This window comes from Monodelphis domestica, chromosome 2 (genome assembly GCF_027887165.1).
Source record: "Monodelphis domestica isolate mMonDom1 chromosome 2, mMonDom1.pri, whole genome shotgun sequence".
Taxonomy (NCBI): Eukaryota; Metazoa; Chordata; class Mammalia; order Didelphimorphia; family Didelphidae; genus Monodelphis; species Monodelphis domestica.
The window spans coordinates 137,953,673-137,971,729 of NC_077228.1; the positions used below are offsets into that span (position 1 = coordinate 137,953,673).

The window sequence follows — 18,057 nt, forward strand, 5'->3', positions numbered from 1 at the left end:
TTTGAGCCAGCATAGCCAGTTAGTACGGTTAATACTAAAATTAAGGTCTTTTGACTTGACATCAGAGTTATTTCCCCTGCATTGTTTTCAGATTAGACATTGGGGTCCTATTTGAAGGCCTGACAGCAATTCTAGTTGTACCCCGTTCCCAGAAGAACCTACCTGCAGACCCCCCCTTTTTTTCTCCAAAAGGATCCTGTTAGTGTAGTTCCTAGGGACTCACATTTATATAGGCTGTCCCAAAAGTACTTGTGCAGTTTTAAGTTTTACTCCCTTTAAGATTTGTAAAGCATTTTACATACATTATTTCACTTGATTTTCACAACAACTTTATGAGGTGGGAACTATTATTTCCCCCATTTTATAGATGAGGTTCAGTGATTCATTCAGGGATATATGGCAGTTAAGTATCTGGGTCAGAATTTAAGCCCAAGTCTTCCCAACTCCAAGTCTATCATTCTATCCATTATGGCAAACTGCTTCTAGGGAGGAGTTAGAGGGTTTTAGAGAGGGAAAGACATCTCAGACTACACATGCTTCTCCACATCTCTTCCGTATTCACTATGACTTAAGGGGCACACAATTTAGGAAGTGATTGCCTAGCAGAGGCATCATTATCACTGCCTCTTCCTGGTTGTCAGTGTGAAAGGTATCTGGCCATTTTATCTATTGCCTATAAAATAACATTCTCAATTTTTTAAAGTCTCTCCTATAAAGACCGTTAGTCTTTGTAGTGAGCATTTTTAAATAATGAAGTTTCAGTAAAAACACCACTTTGCTGTTTCTAGAGAAACACGAAATACCACAAAGGTTACTTTTGTGTATATACAAAAGTGAAAGCGTTATACAATTATCTAGATCATTTGAGTCAACCTGGAAAATTCAGGTCATCTCCAGTAAGCCCTCCTTACAACTAGCCTCCTTTGTTTTTGTTTGGAATGTCTTTGCTTATTTTGATCGGAGACAGGAATGAGCTCTGAATTGTGCACTTATTTATTTAAACACTGATTTTTTTTTTCTTTCTCAAGTGGACATTGGAAGAGACTGAACTTGGGTACCCAACTGTTGAGCGTTAACCACCAGACGGCGCTGTCTCCTTCCTTACAAGCTTTATATCACCAGGTTGAGGACATTGAGGGGGCTTCTCTTTCCCCGTCTCGACGGTATTCTTGGAGATACTCCGGCTGGGATGGATTTCACCCCTTGTTCTTGTCCTACCGCAGGGGATCTCCATCTGTTGCAACCTGTTGAGACCTCTGGCGGTGATGTTCAGAAAGGAGTCTCCACCCAAAGTCCTAAGCTCTACTACCGGCTCCCTCATTGATTTTTCTGCGTGACCTGAAACAAATCATGTAACCACTCCCTGCCTTAGTTTCCTTATTTGTGAAATATATCTTTCTGGTTAAGGCAACAATCCACTGGCGACTTTCCATATTAAGGATGCTGTAAGGACAAATTAGCTCAAGTATTTTAAAATGAAAGGGTAGCAGCAGACGAATAAAGATAGAATAGGTTTTGTGCTTATATAGCCTTCCCTCTAGGAAATTTAATATAGTTTTCTTCAGGGAGGGAGAGTAATTTGGAAGACCCAGGACCAAAAAGTCTCCTCCCTATCAGCTTCGCTTTGTTTAACATCAGCCTAAAATTTCTTTTCTATGGTTCTCATTTTGAGGGTGGGGGTGACGGATGGGGGGCGGGGAAGAAGTCAGGTTGGGGGAGGGGCAATGAACGACAGTCACTGAAGTGTCACGCTGCCCTTTCCTTCGCCTGTGTGAGTGTGTATATGTGTGTTGACGTGTGTGTGCTCGAGAAAGAGAGTTCTCGGAGCATCTAGTCCTCGGATGGAAAGGCTGGGCGGCTGAGCGAGCGCTTTCTCTGAGAGTGGGGTAAAGGCAGCAGCAGGAGCCGCCGCGGCAGCCACAGGGAGACCTGGGAGCCAGCTGCTGACCCCCGCTCGGTTCCCACCACCTGTGAGCTAGGAAGACCCCGAGAGCGTGGACTGGAGGGCGCGCACAGCCCATCACCTTTCCAGCAGCCTCCCATAAACCCCTCTGCGTCCCAGGGAGCTCACCGAAGCCATGGAGCATCCCCACAAAGACGGGGAGACAGCGGCAGCGGCCACGGTGGCGGCCGCAACAGCTGCAGCGGCGGACCCCCGGGGAACATCGTCGTCCAGTGGGGTAGTGGTGCAGGTGCGGGAGAAGAAGGGCCCCCTACGTGCAGCGATTCCTTACATGCCATTCCCCGTGGCAGTCATCTGCTTGTTCCTCAACACTTTCGTGCCGGGACTGGGTAAGGAGAGGTGGGCGAGTGGGACGCCTCCCAACTGCAGGGTGACAGCAAGGCGGCTGTCCAGGATTAGGGGGTGCGGAGGTGGCCAGCGAAGGTGTGATTCTGGCCAGGCTGAGGGGGTGCTCCCTGGATAGAAGCCACGAATGCCCAGCCCACCCCAGCAGCTGCGTCCCTCTGAGGCAGGGGAGCTGGAGGGTTGGAAAAACAATCGGTGGTGGGTTGGAGGAAGTGGGCGACATCTCGGGAGAGGAGGCAATGGAGGGACCAGAGCCTTCCCCCCCCCCCCCCCATGCCGCCTTCTTACCTTCCCCTTCCCAGCTACCTGGGAGCTGGAAACTTTTCGGGTAGAATTGGAGGCGCCAGATGAGCCTCAGCTGGGGGGTGCTCCTCAGAGCTTTGAGACTACAGCCCGAGGGTTTGCTAGTTCATTCCCCTCCCTAACACCCCAGTTACCCTTTCCTATGCTAGAAGAGTTGAAATTCAAGCTGGCTCCAGTAGACCCGCTTCTCCTTCTCGTTCCCACAGGGCATGCAATCTCCTTCTCCCCTTCCCCCTTTCCCCCTTTTAAATGGGCTCAGGCAGAAGGGATCGAAAAGGAAAAATGCATTTTTATGTGCTAGAGGAGGGAGAGGTGGATCCAGGGCGGTGCCCTGCCCCTGGCATAAAGCCCTAGAACTGGTGGTTTCTGGAGAGCTCTCCATTCCTCCAAGTTGTCAGAGAGAGGGACAGGGACCCAAGAGGCAGGACCAGGACTGGGACGCAGTGAGATCTGGGCTGAGTGGTTCTGCGTGCACCTCAGTCTGTTGGCCAGCAGGGGAGAAGAGAGAAAAATCCAGAAACTGTTTTTGCCATGCTTTCATCCTCATTTTTAAAAAGCACCTCTGGTAGCTCAATGGAAAAGTGGCTTGGTTACTACCAGTGTATATTTTTTCTTTCTTTTTGGTTTTCCAGAGAAATATCAGAATGAGATGAGGATTTTATGTCCAGTTCTCCTTAAGTCCATTTCCAGAAAACAAGAATGTGCATGCATATTCACTTGGGACTGGATGGGACCAGGATTCCATTGCAACTGGGTCTGAGGCCAAAATTCCAGCTAGGGGTGGGAGGAAAAGAAGAAGGAAGAAGGAAAAGTTTTGACATCTTTCCTAAATCAAGTCTTAACCCCTTACCCATTTAGAAACTCACTAGGCTCCCCTCTCTCACTCCAGCCTTGGCATAGGATATACTTGGCACCACTATGAGGCCTTTAGTTCAGACACACCCCTCCTTCCCTTACCCAGCAATGTGCGTTTGCAGACTCCTAGAACAGTTGGCAGAGGTGGAATGCTGTAGGCCTGGGCTGGGAAAAGGCAAAAAACTGGATCCACTTCAGTGAAAGATTTGCTCCTGCATGGTCTACTGACCATGGTAGCCCAGGCAAGTCCTGGTTTCCTTCCCAAACCCTCTGTGTCTAGGCAGAAGTTATTCTCCTCATTTCTTTGCCCTTTTTTATAGCCTTGATCTCATCTTCACTTAATTCCTCACAGTGGGTACCTTATTTAGGATTTCTATAGCCTCCACTATGTGCCAAGCACTATAAAAAGTGCTTTTACAAATATTATCTCATTTTAGCCTCACAAACAACCTTGGGAAGTAGGAGCTGTTATCATCCCTATTTTGCAGTTAAAGAAACTGAGGCAAGCAGAGGTTGTGTCCTGCCCAGAGTCACATAACTAGTAAATGTCTGAGTTTGAATTTGAACTCAAATTTGACTGCAGGCCCAGCTTCTGTTCACTCAGCTACTCTTTATGAGAATTTAATCAAGGCTGTATGAAAAAAAAATGGGGAATTTGTTGGGGGATGGGAGAGGGCAATAAAGTACCTTTGCACATGGCTTATATAATACCCACATAAATCATATAGTTTATCCTTGGAAGACTTTTGTGTCAAAATGCCAACATTGCTATCTTTTGGTGATTTTTCTCATCCCCTATTTATTTGTCTCAAACCAAGAGCTCCCCCAGAAGTGGCAGCAGAAGCAGGAACAAAGGGATGAGGAGTGGGGGGGGGAAGCTACCAAGAATCTATTTCAGGTCACTATTGGTCCAAATTAAATGGATTTATTGAACACTAGCTGTCTTCGCTTTAGCCTGAGACCTCAGCATTAGAGAATTTGCTCAAGCTCTGCCCATAAGCACCTTTCTTTGTCAGATGTGTGAGATTCAGAGACCATGAAAGGCTGCATGGTGACTAAAGTAAGTAAAGACAAAGCTGGCCTCAAAGCCAAGAAGATGGGTTCAAGCCTCATCTCTGATATATATTGGCTAGAAAAGTCACTTACACATTCAGGCCTCCAGGTAGCTCTCTAAGTCATTCAGTTGTAGACACCTGCTTTTGATCAGAGGGAGTTTCCTCATTTAGGAGTTGCCCCTACCAAGGAAATCACAGGTCCAGACCCTATTTTCTGGGGTTTCAAGGTACCCTAAAGTGTCTGGGGCTCTATGAAACAGTGTTTGCATTTAGGTGATGTCAGGGAGGCAAGTGGATGCCGCTTTAGTCATGTCAGAAATCCCCACTTGCTGGAATAAAAACACACTGTTTTTCCATCTGTTTGGAGGATGTAGATGGCATCGTTGTTGATGTGCTTGGATTCCACTTTTTTTTTTCAAGTGATGAAGTAAATGCCAGCCTATGGAATTTTATAGCAAAAAATAAATTAATTCCAGGATGGAAGTGGCTCCTGGGCTCCAAAGGAGAAGTTTTCTCCTTTGGGCCCAGGGGGAGAGTCATTCTTTAGAATGGATTATAAATATTTGGATTACAGTCATAACAGATAGCATCTATATTGTGCTTTATGATTTAAAGAGAACAGTTCATATCCATCTTCTCATCTGATTTCATGTTATCACACTATTCATGTATATGTGTACACAATGTATTAGCATCATGTACTAATCCTTTTAGTGATAGAGGCTTAGAAAGGATCATTGCTTGGGTGGCTAGTTAACTCATTGGATAAAGAGCCAGGTCTGGAGATTGGAGGTCCTGGGTTCAAATCTAGGCTCAAACATTGCCTAGCTGTGTGACCTGGGCAAATCACTACTGCCCAGCCCTTACCACTCTTCTGCCTTAGAACCAATACCTAACATTGATTCCAAGATGGAAGATAAGGATTAAAAAAAAAGACAAGTGGCAGCTAGGTGGCTCAGTGGATTGAGAGCCATGCTTGTAGATGGGAAGTCCTGGGTTCAAATTTGATCTTATATATTTCTAAGCTGTGTGACTTTGGGCAAGTCATTTAATTCTCATTGACTACTCCCTATTGCTCTTCTTCTACCTTGGAATCAATACACAGTATTGATTCTAAGATGAAAGGTAAAAAAGGAAGAAAGAAAGGAAGGAAAGAAGGAAAAAGGAAGACAGAAAAAGAAAGAAATAAGAAAGGACCATTATTAGCACCTTTATCCCCAGAGTTGTAGGACAATTATGTACACACTTATACATACAGATATTGTTTCTCTCTAGGTATTATATACTAGCAGGTAGAGTCAGAAGGATGGGTGTAAGGAGATCTGGGTTTGAGTTTTGGCTCTGTGTCTTTCTAGGTCTGTGACCTTAAACAAATAACTTTATCCCTCTGGGTTTCTGTGTCTAATTCTATAAAAAAGGGAAAGAGGAAAGGTTAATAGGAAATTGAGACCCAGGTAATTTAAATCAATGACTTGCCCAAGATTATCTAGCTATTAAGTATGAGATATGAGATTTAAACCCAGTTGATTGAACTAGATAGCCCTAAGAGTCTATTGAAATCTAACATTATATAATTATAGTGAAGACCCACTAGGCAATTGAGATTAAGTGACTTTCCCAGGGTCACACAGCTAGAAAGTGTCCAAGTCCAGATTTGGACCTCCTCCTCCTGTGTCCTTGTATCCTAGTCTACCTCTCTATCCACTGAGCCACCTAGTTGCTTGCACCAATAAACATTTCTTAAATGCTTGCCATGTGCCATGCACTGTGCTAGATGGTGGGGATTTATTTGTTTGTTTATTTAAACCCTTACTTTCAGTCTTATTAACAGGGGGGGAAGAGCTCAGCCAATGCAGTTAAGTGACTTGCTCAGGGTCACACAGATAAGAAGTATCTGAGGGCAGATTTAAATCTAGGTCCTCTGGACTCCACTCCTGGTGTTCTATTCACTGTGCCATCTCACTGCTCCAGTGCTGGAGATTTAAAGAAAGGCAAAAGACAGTCCCTGCCCTCAAGGAGCTCACAATCTAATGGAGGAGATAACAAGCAAACAGATGTGAGCAAAAGCAACCCACAAGATAAATAGGAAATAATTAACTGAGGGAAGGTACCAGAATGAAGAGGGGATGAGGAAGGCTGTTAAACCCCTCAGCAATCTAGACAACTCTCTAAGACTATGCATTGAGGAGAAGGTGCCAATGTCTACTGGCAGAGGGACCGTCCTTACTTCAAAATTCCTAATACCAGTGAAATCACAGGTTTTGCTCCATTCCCTTTCATTGCTAAACTTTTTATATGTTCCTAGCTGTCTACCCAGGTTGATTTTAAGCTTCTTGAGAGCAAGGATGGATTGTTTCTATTTCACACTATTCTATAACGTCATAGGATTGTAGGAAGTAGAAATGGGGTGCAGATTGGGTTGGAGGGTGGAGTTGAATTTAGAGATAACTTAATCTAAGCCCACTATTTTGCTTATGAAGAAATTTAGGTCCACAGAGGGGGATGACTTGCCCAGGATCACTCAGGCCTGGCACATATTTGATGAATATTTGTTAAAGTTATTCTTAGCAGTGACAGGAGCTTTCAGAGTCATAAATTTACCTCAATTCTCTCTTTTTACAGAGATCTCATTTAAAATGATACAGTTGATTTAGAATAAATAGCACTAGAACTCAAGGCTCCTAAATCCCAGTCCTAGGCTCGTTCTGCTATGCCACACTGCTACTGGATATGTACCTCTGTGTATATGAGATATTATATATAAAAAAACAATAGATGGGATTAGGAGAGAGGGAGGGTGGGAGACAACTTGGAATTCAAAATGTAACAAAAAGTACATATAAAAATTTTCTAAAAGCCATGTCTGTATAGCTTGTAACATTGTTATAAAGGAACCAGGTGGTTTTGTGGGAGCCAAATGGGAGGATCTGATTAACATATTACTTCAGAGATAAATCCCATTGTGGAACTGGGTCAGAGCCTGGAGCTATTCTATCCAGGCTAGAGCCAGGTCAGCTCTCATGAGCAAGGGGTCAGGCCTTGATCTGTACGTTGTGAAAGGCTGATTTAAATTTATGATGAAAGGACCTGGCCAGTCAATAAAAATTCACTCATTTGTTTATTTATTCCTTCATTAATTTTTTTACAGACATTTATTTCATGCCCACTTTTGAGAAACATGGTGGTGTAGTATAAATTGGTGGTGCCAAACTCTGAGAAATGAATCTCTGTGGAAAGCACTTAGAAAACCACAAAGTAGCATTATCTATGCTGTATTGTATTTTGAAGGGAAGCATGGTGGCACAGTGGATAGGGGACTTTGGGAGTTCAAATCTGACCTCAGATTAGCTATGTGACTCTGGGCAAGCCACTTAACCTCTGTTTGTCTCAGTTTCCTCATCTGTAAAATGACCTGGAGAAGAAAATGCAAACTATTCTAGGATCTTTGCCAAGAAAACTCCAAATGGTGTCATGAAAGTTGGACACAATTGAACAATAATTGTATTTTTGTTTATTTTGTTGAACATCTCCAGGTTCCATTTTATTCTGGTTCTGTTGGTTCTGGGGAGTTTTGTGGGCTGTGCTAGGAATCTGACTTCTCTGGAGTACATTGGTCTTGGAATTAAAAGACCTAAATTCAAGTCCTGGCTGTCATCCATACCAACTGCATGACCCTGGGCTAGTCAATTAACCTCTGTGAGCCTAAATTTCTTCTTCTATAAAAAGGGCATAATGATATGTGTATTATCTACTTCATGGGGTTTTGGGGGGAAAATACTTTGTAAATATTAACTCAGATTATAAATGCAAATTGATATTAACAAGTTGAAAGCATAATATTGTAAGGAAGGTGAAGTTAGGAATATGCTGGTAAATGTTTAATAACAAGACCCTCTGGGGAAAACAAAATATGTGCACACTTTTAAGTTTAATCTGAATTATTAACACTTTCTTAAGTGTAGACGTAATCAATAGAACAAGAAATCAGATCATCATTTGCAGTGATTCCTGAGGTGTAAATGCTCATACTGAACTCTTCCCCCTACCTTTTCTTTCAACCCTCTTCTCCCTTCTTAGAATCAATACTGTGTATTGGTTCCAAGGCAGAATAGTGGTAAGGGCTAGGCAATGGGAGTTAAGTGACTTGACCAGGGTCACACAGCTGGGAAGTGTCCGAGGCCAGATTTGAACCTAGAACCTCCCATCTCTGGGCCTGACTCTCAATTCCCTGAGCCCCCATCTGCCTCCATGCTGATAATTTTAAAAGCAACTACGCCTTGATGAGTTCAAATCTGGTCTCAGACACTTATTAGCTATGTGACCCTGGGCAAGTCACTTAAGCCTGTTTGCCTCAATTTCCTCAACTGTAAATGAACTGAAGAAGGAAATAGGGTCTTGAAGAATCATGATTAAATGACTGAGCAGTAAAGAGCTTACTGCAGTGCACCTCTGGAGATATAGCATGCTTAGGGGAGAATTTATATCACAAATGCTTACATCAATAAAATAAAAGAAGAGCAGATAAAAGGATTGGAACTGCAACAAAAAAATGAAACAAGAACAAATTTAAAATCCTCAATTAAATACCAAATTAGAAATCTTGAAAATCAAAGGAGAGATTAATAAAATATAAAGTTAGAAATAAGGAATAGTCTTTGATCTCCTAAAGGTTTTAAAGGAAGGATGCAGCATATATCTCTCTTTATAAATAGGCGACACTACAATAAATATAAAATTGTTACAAGCTGGAAAAAGGACTAAGACCTATGATTTCATAGGGATATGGACCTCCAAGTGAGAAAACTTACTACCAATGAAGACTTACTTTTGCTCTGTAACCTATGATTTGGGGGAGTTTACCTGAGGTACTGAGGTTAAATGACTTATTCAGAGTGGATCAAAGGCAGGCTAAAACTCAAGTCTTCCTTGCATTGAGGTCCACTGTACACATCCATTGTACCATATGATAACCACTTAATAACTAGAGCATAAAATGGAATCTACCTCTAATATAAGAACTGGAAATTGAGGGGATGCCCATCAATTGGGGAATGACCAAACAAGTTGTGGCATATAATTGTGATGGAAAACTACTGTGCTATAAGAAATGACTAGCAGCTTAATTTTGGAAAGGCATGGAAAAACCTACATAAAAGTATAAAGAGTGAAACAAGCAGAACCAAGAGTACATCATACACAGCAACAGAAATATTGCTTGAAGAGTGACTTGTTTATGTCCATTTCCAGAGAAAGAATTGATACACAGAAGCTAAAAAAACATAGTTTTATATATACAGATATCTTTTTGTCAAATAGTGACTTTTTTAGTGTAGGGGAGGGAGGGAGGGACCTGGGAATTTTAATGGAATGAACAAATAAGTACATTTAAAATGTTTTAAAAATAGCAAAAAAAAACCTGAAGAGCTAGAAAATATTATGCAAGTCTGGAGGAAGGAGGAATTGTTTCTCAATAATAGATTTGTGAAGACTTCATGGGCAAAGTTGTTTGGGCTGGGCCTTGAAAGATGAGCAGGATTTCAGAAGACAACGATAAAATGGGAAGAGGACATTTAAGGCATAGAGAACAAAGCATGCAAATATATAGGGATGGGAAAATACCAAATGTATGTTAAGAGGCTGTGAGTGGCTCAGATTCACTAAAGAATAGCACATGTGGTGGAAAGTAGCATTTAATTTGGCTTCCAGGGTTGTTGTGAGGACTTTGCAAACCTTAGACATCTAGATGGTGCAATGGTAAAGTATGAGGCTTGGGAAAAGGAAGACCTAAGTTCAAATTTGGCCTCAGACACTTATTAGCTATGTGACCCTGGACAAGTCACTTTATCCCATTTGCCTCGGTTCCCTTATCTGTAAAATGAGCTAGAGTGGGAAATGACAAATCATTTCAGTATCTTTGCCAAGAAAACCGCAAATCAGGGCAAGAAGAGTCAGACGTGGGGCAGTTGAGTGAATTGAGAGCCACGTCCAGAGATGGGAGGTCCTGGGTTCAAATGTGACCTCTGAGATTTCCTCTCTGGGCAAATCACTTAACCCCTCCTTGCCCAGCCCTTACCATTCTTCTGCCTTAGGTATTGGTTCTAAGGTAGAAGGTAAGGGTTTAAGAAAAAAATGAAAAAAAAAAACCAACAACAAAGAAGAGTAAGACATAACTGAAACAATTGAACCACAACTTGCAAATCTTAAAGTGCTACATTATTAATAGTTGTTGTTTGATGATGATGCTGCTGCTGCTGCTGCTTGTGATGACCCTAAATGCCAGGGTAAGGGGTTTGGACTCCATCAAGTAGCTAAAAGACTGCCTCTGAACAGAGGAATTATGTGATCGGATCTCCGTATAGGGAAGATGAATCTGACAGTGGCATGAGGGATGGGGTAAGGCGGGAGGCTGATGTGGTCAATATTCCAGGCAGGTGGCAAAGAAGGAGTAGTGGGAATAGAGAAGAGGGAATAGATTGAGAGAGATGGCAGAGTCAGAATCTGCAGGGCTTAGTAACCTAGTATAATCATGGTCCTTTGAGCCAAAGGCAGGATGTGACCAGGGAAGAGGTGAGCTGAATTCTGAGTACCTGCAGCAGGGTGTGGTGATCTATTGTGCTGGAGAGACCAGGAGCAGGGTCAGAAAGGACCAGGGAGCATCCAATTAAATACAATTTCCTTTTATATTTCGAGTCTCACTTTAATTAATTTTCCTATCACTGTTCCTCCTCTTCAGAAAAGTAATTCTTGGGATGAATTCCCAGGGTACGTACCTACGGAATGGGGAAGAGATGAATTGTGACACCCAGGTTGTGAATAACAAGCATCCAGGTGCTTTTCAGCATTATGGTCACATGCAGCCCATGAGGCTGAGACCCGAGTTAACTTGATAGGCTCGAAGGGTAAAAGGAAGAGCAAGTTATTTTGTAGGGCTTAGAAAAATGGAATCTGTCACAGAGACTTGTATGGCCCCTACTCCCTAGTTGTGTGGGAGGGAATATATCTTTGTGACAGACTTTATGGTTATGGTACTGAAACTTGGGAGAGGGGGTGGTGAAAGTAATCATGCCAGAGATAAGATACTTATTTTTGTACGTGTCTTATTGACTGACTGAACATCCTTTCTCCTGGATTGTGAAATATTTTTAAAGCAGGAACCATGTGGTCTTTTGTCTTTGTATCTCCTCTATGACTAGCATAGAACCAGGAACATAGTAGGCATTTAATAAATGTTTATTAAACTGAATTGAATTATGTGTGCGTGTGTGTGCATGTGTGTGCCAAAGCCGCCTACCTAGCTTGTCGCTAAGTACAGTATTTTGATGAGTTTCTATCACTAGGAGACCTGGATGTGCAATCAGAGATTTTAGTATAAGAATACCACCTAAGTGCCTGTGTGTGTATTTCTGCATTTCAACCTTGCAGGCAGGAGTAAAATATTGAGCAGCTTGTCCAAAAAATCTCTACGGCACCTACCAGATGTGATGACTAGATTTCAATCAATCCATCAAAAAGCATTTAGGGCTGGCTTATATCATGTGCCAGGTCCCATGCTAGCAGCTAGAGAAACAAAGACAAATGAAGCAGTCCCTGTCCCTGAGGAGCTTCCATTCTACTGGGGAAATACTATGTATACATTGTTAAAAGTACATGTAATTTGGATAGGGGGAAGGAAAGTAATATAGAGGGAAAACATATAAATATTAAATTTATTTTAACATAGAAGGGATGAAGGAAAGGGAAAAGGTGAAATCTGACTGCTTTTTACCCACTAATCAATATCTGACTTATTCTACACTAAACCCTAAGTTTTCTAATAGCAATTTCATCAGGGGATCCGTTTCTCACAAAGAATCCTTGGTGACCCCAAAACAGGAGTCCAGCTGATGCCCTCAGATGTCCCAGCAGGATAATGATCTTTTCCCCAGTCTAGTTGTCCACCAGGAAGACTGGAGTCATTCTTTCATCACAGCTAGAAGATCCTCAAGGCCAGTTCTTTGATGGGTTCAAGATGATTCACAAATACATCTGTCTCCTCCTTCTCAGGTCTGGAGGGTCAGTTAATCAACTGTCCCTAGGAGTTCTGACTCAACCAGGCTCAGGAAGATTCTGAGTCTCATGCCCTTTGAATCATTCCTTGCATAAGTTTTATTTTCCTTTGCTACAACATAGAGGTAAACATGACATTTGTACAAAGCAAATACAAGTGAAACCTCTGTCCCAAAGTCCATTGGTATGGGATTCTCTCCTTGTGGGGGAAAATGAATGCCTTGTTCTGCCAAAAAGATGGGGTGGAATTGGGAAGAAGTGAGAGAACTCTAGCCTTGGCCAGTCCCTCTTTGGGGACTTGTCATTCAGGTACTCCTGGTTTTCAGCTTCAAGAGAGATGATGGAAGAGGCCAATCCTACTTCAAATTGCTGAAGGAAAAGACTCTGGACATGCATGAAAGGAGAAGCTTTCTAGAAACTTCTAGAAGTCTAGAAACTTCCCCTTGGGTGAGATCCAGGGCTTTCTCCGAGTTATCTTGCTTTCTATGGGAGAGGTCCTTCACTCTGTAGTGTTTGGTATATATTATCTTATATATACCTGTGGAGAGCCTTCATTTCCCAAACTGACTCTGTCAGACAGCAAGAGTATGATGGCTCTCCACATATACCATCTTTGATTTCTGTTTTGCTAGGATTTGGATGAATGGATTTTTTTTTTGCCATTTTCCACATATTTTCATTGCAGATTTGGCATTAGGTGGGAAAGGGTCAAACCTTGGATATAGAGCTTGAGGTCCCTCTTCCCCTCAAAATGCCAAAGCAGTCAAAAGTTAGAGCCCGACAGAGTCATGGATCTCACTCAAGAGGAATACTCCCCAAAGTCTCCGGAGTAGCGAGTTAGGAAAAGGGATATTTTAGAGATGGTCTACTCCTCTCATGTCTTCCCAGAGTCTTTTACTTCAGCATCTTGAAGTAGGTCAACCTCTTCTATTATCTCTCTTGAAGCTGGAAGCCAGGAGCACCTGAATGATGAGTTCCCAAAGAGGGACTAGCCAAGGCTAGAGCTTTCTCATCTCTTATCAATTCTGCCTCACCCCTCATGCAGGGCCGGGCATTCATCTCTACCAGTAAGGGGTGAGTCCCATAACAATGAACTTTGGGACAAGGATTACATAAAGTAATTTGGTATGGGAAGGTACTAGCAACTGGGGAGATCTGGGAAGGCTTCATGTAGGAGGTAGAGGTTGAGCATTGAAGGACAGTAGAGATTTATTTTATCAGAAGATTTGAGTAAAAACACTACTACAAAGGAATGAGTTTGTTTTTTTAAACCCATACCTTCCATCTTAGAATCAATACTATATATTAAGGCAGAAGATCAATAAGGGTTAGGTGATGGGGGTTAAGTGACTTGCCCAGAGTCATACATCTAGGAAGTGTCTAAGGCCAGACTTGAACCTAGCACCTCCCAGTCTCTAGGCCTGGCTCTCAATCCACTGAGCTACCCAGCTGCCTGCAGGAGTAAGCTTTTTGATGGATTAGAGTAGTAGATCAGGGAGAGGCTGCATACACAGAAATAGGTAATAATAACAGCTGGCATGTGTGTTGGGCTTTAAGGTTCGCAAAAAAACATTACTAATATCTTATTTGATCAGAGTGTTCCTGGATCACAATTGACAAAATTTCTGACAATATCCTTTTACATAAAAATGTAAAATTGTGGACTGGATGATGATGTGGTTCAGTGAATTCAAAACTGGTTGAAAACCAGTTTCTAAGTTGCGCTGGATTAGACGCAAGTAGAATTTAAGGAAAGGCAGCTAGATGGTCCAGGGAATAGAGTACTGGTTCAGGAGTCAGGAAGACTCTTCTTTCTGAATTCAAATCAGACACTTACTAGATATGTGATACTGAGCAAGTCACAACCTTTTTGCCTCAGTTTCCTCATCTGTAAAATGATCTGGAGAAGAAACAGCAAACCACTCTACAATCATTGACAAGAAAATCCCAGTTGGTGTCATGAAGAATAATACATTGATTGAAAAAATGGCTGAACAAGAACAATAACAGATTTTAAGGAATGTCTCTCATGAACTGGATGTGCTTTGTCTTCAGTCTTGTCATAGAGCCACACTTTAATCTATGAACTTGTATTCTTCTCAGAAGCTTATAAAATGTGGGGATGACATACCTTGAAGGGATAGCTAATATAGCTGATAGTCAGAATCCAAAAATATTCTGACAGACTAGAATACTGGTGTGAATATAACAAGATGAAATTTATTTCAATAGATCTGGGTTGTCATCAATATGGATATTCCTTCTGAAATTGAAAATAGCAACCTATCCACACCTTATTCTGAGTGACTTTTGTTCATGTCTTCCTACCAATCAACTAAAGGAGATTTATCTAATGTACAAGTAGGAAACTCAAAGGAGAGAATGTTTGGGCTGGAGTCAGGAGGACCTGGGTTCAAATCTAGCCTTAGACATTTGTTATTTGTGTGATCCTTGGCAAGTCCCACAACTCTATTTGCCTCAGTTTCTTCATCTGTAAAATGAGCTGAAAAGGAAATACTAAAACTACTCTAGTATCTTTGCTAAGAAAACCCCATGGACAGTACTGATGTTCTATGGTCCACAGGGTCACAAAATGTCAGATACAATTGAATAACAAATTCTTTTATTTATTTGTTTTTTTCAACTCTTACCCTCTGTCTTAGAATTGATACTAAGTATTGGTTTCCAATACAGAAGAGTGGTAAAGGACTGCTGGCATTGGGAGTTTAAGTGACTTGCCAGGGTCCCATAGCAAGGAAGTATCTGAGGCTAGATTTGAACCCAGGATCTCTCATCTCCAGGTTTGACTCCAGGTTGGGCCATCTAGCTGCCCCAACAAATTCTTTTCTCCAAGTTAACTTTTCTTTCTAAGTCCATTGGATGGCAGGAGGGAGATTTTTAGAAACCATGATGTAGGATTCAGGAGGAAGTCAAGAAAAATTTATCTCTGACTCAAATCTCTAGGTCTAAACTGCTACAATCACACTTAGCAGTATGCCATGTTTCCATGTTTTCCCAGGAGGGAGGACACTGTCTTTGTTTTAAGTTGGCTACCTTATGGCTCATAAGCTACTCAAGGTCAAATTTCTCTATAGATCCTATAATATTTTGATGGAGTATCTATCTGGTCAGTCCAGTTAAGGGGTTAATAGTAGTGATATATGAACTCTATGTTAAGCTCTTCTTTGTATCATTCTGTGTATTACTGTCTATTCTGAGAAACGGGTTGGGAAACCAAAACAAGAGAATGGGAAAATTGGGAAGTTTTCCATTTCTTCCTGAAACATATGACACTAATAGTTTGTTGAAGTGAATCCCAATCACACCAGATACCCCAATTCAACTAGGTGGGTGGAAGCTATTTTTTTTAAACACTTACCTTCCATCTTAGAATCAATACTGGATATTGGTTCTAAGGCAGAAGAATGGTAAGGGCTAGACAATGGGAGTTAAATGACTTGTCCAGGGTCACACAGCTAGGAAGTGTCTGAGAACAGATTTGAACCCAGGACCTCCCAGTCTTTAGGCCTGGCTCTCAATCCACTGAGCCACTCAGCTGTCCCCCAGGTGTAAGCTATTTGTTAAGTATCTACAATGTAAAAGGTAGTGAGGATACAAAAGATAGAACATAGTCTACTCTCTCACAGAGCTTACAGACCAAGATGGTTGTGGGGATGCCAAAGGCCAATATCAAAAACCATGATATTGAAGGAGTAGAAGGAGTACAGAGGAGAGGTATAGGAAAGACACATTCCAAGGCTTAAATATGAATGTGGATAAGCTGTTATTTTGGATTATTTATATAATTGTCATATTATGCTAGTGTGGTTAATGAAGAATTGATCATATTTAAAATAGGGTCTTTTTACTATTGTGCCATAAGCAATGATGAAAGGGTTAGTATGAGAAACTTGGGAAGATTTGCATGAATTGATGCAAAGTGAAGTGATTAGAGCCTGGAGAATAATGCAATAATAATATTATGAAGACTTTAGAACTCTTGTTAACCCAATGACCAACCACAATTATAAAAGATTCATGGTAAAACATACTACCCACCTCCACAGAGAGAAGTGATAGATTTGGAGTACAAATTGAGACATTTATATATATGTACTGTAAGGATAATATTAGAAAATAAGTATTGTTTTATTAGTTTAGGGATAAGAAGTAGAGTGGCTGGCTTGAAAAAAGAACTGGAGTTTGAAGCAGAGCTGAGAGTGTGTTAATTTCAGGTGTGACAGTTATAACCATTTTTCTATGTCAATTACTCTCTCTGGCAGTTGGCAGAGAGACTCTCAGAGACTTTCTCTCAGGGCTGGAGGAGGTAACATCTTTGCCTCTCTGTCTGAGGGAAAGATCTGAATGAGCTCAGTGTTTTCCTTTCCCAACTTGGGAAACACTATTGAATATCTATTGCAGTTTTTATAGATTGGTTTATATCTGAGAAGACCAAAGGAAAACGTGGTCTTTGGTTTGGACTATAAGTCTGTTAAGACTCAGAGTCCTAAAACTGGATTCTTGTTGAGACTCAACCAGCTAGCCTTTGCTATTTTATAATTTGAAGGAGAAGTGGAGATTTATAAGGATATTAGCAGTAGTTTTTATTTAGATAGTATAAATTTGGGTTAGTCAGATCAGGGAGGATTAGTGTAGCCTGTGAAACACAGGAGAAGTGGTTCCTTGTGGAACCTAGGGGGTTAGAATTAGAAATCCTTTATTTATCTTTATATATTTCAATAAACATTTTATGTTTATAAGAGTCTCTTTAGCATCCTTGTGCCTGGCCCTAAAGGAAAGTTCACATTTGAGCTTCACTTTATCACTGAGGATACTTTTGATTACCTCTATCAAAAGTATCAGAAAGTATCTGCCGAACAATTTGAACCTGATTAGTGAGTTAAATAGTTTTGAAAAGTTTTGAACCTATATTGGTACAGTTTTTCCATATAATTATTTTATTTTATAACTTGCTAAATTTTATTTTTACAGCACATAGAGACATCCACAAACCACAGCTATATATATATATATATATATATATACACACACACATACACATGCATGGCCAACTTGGGAATTTGTTTTGCTTGATTGTTTATATTTTATTCTTTCTCTTGAAACCCTTACTTACTGTCTTAGTAACAACTCTAAGACAGAAAGGCAAGGGCTAGGCAAATGGGGTTAAGTGACTTGTCCAGGTTCATACAACTAGGAAATGTTTGAGGTTACACTTCAACTCAGTTCCTCCCAACTCCAGACCTGGCATTCTATCCACTGTGATACCTGGCTGCCCCAACTTACATGTTTGTAAAAGGGGGGAAAATGGCAATTTCCCAATAGGCTGGAGGCTGTGCCTATGACTAGATTCCTTAGTAGTGAGCAGTCTCCTAAAAGGGGATGTTAGAAGCATTACCCATGGGGAGTTGGGGTCTCACAGCCCGAGTCTTAAAAGAATGCTCCAAAGAGAACTGGGATAGATTTTAATGT

At 41.4% G+C, this 18,057-nt stretch overlaps 1 protein-coding gene across 2 annotated transcripts in view; it reads left to right on the top strand.

Annotated features, from left to right (window-relative positions):
* The first annotated feature begins 1,744 nt into the window (after window positions 1-1,744).
* STUM (stum, mechanosensory transduction mediator homolog) overlaps window positions 1,745-18,057 on the top strand; it is a 116,719-nt gene continuing 100,406 nt past the window's right edge. For both annotated transcript variants that reach the window (XM_001376966.4, XM_056816022.1), the window contains exon 1: window positions 1,745-2,292. In XM_001376966.4, the coding sequence (XP_001377003.1) occupies window positions 2,079-2,292 (214 nt within the window). In that variant the 5' untranslated portion in view covers window positions 1,745-2,078. The remainder of the gene's footprint in view (window positions 2,293-18,057) is intronic.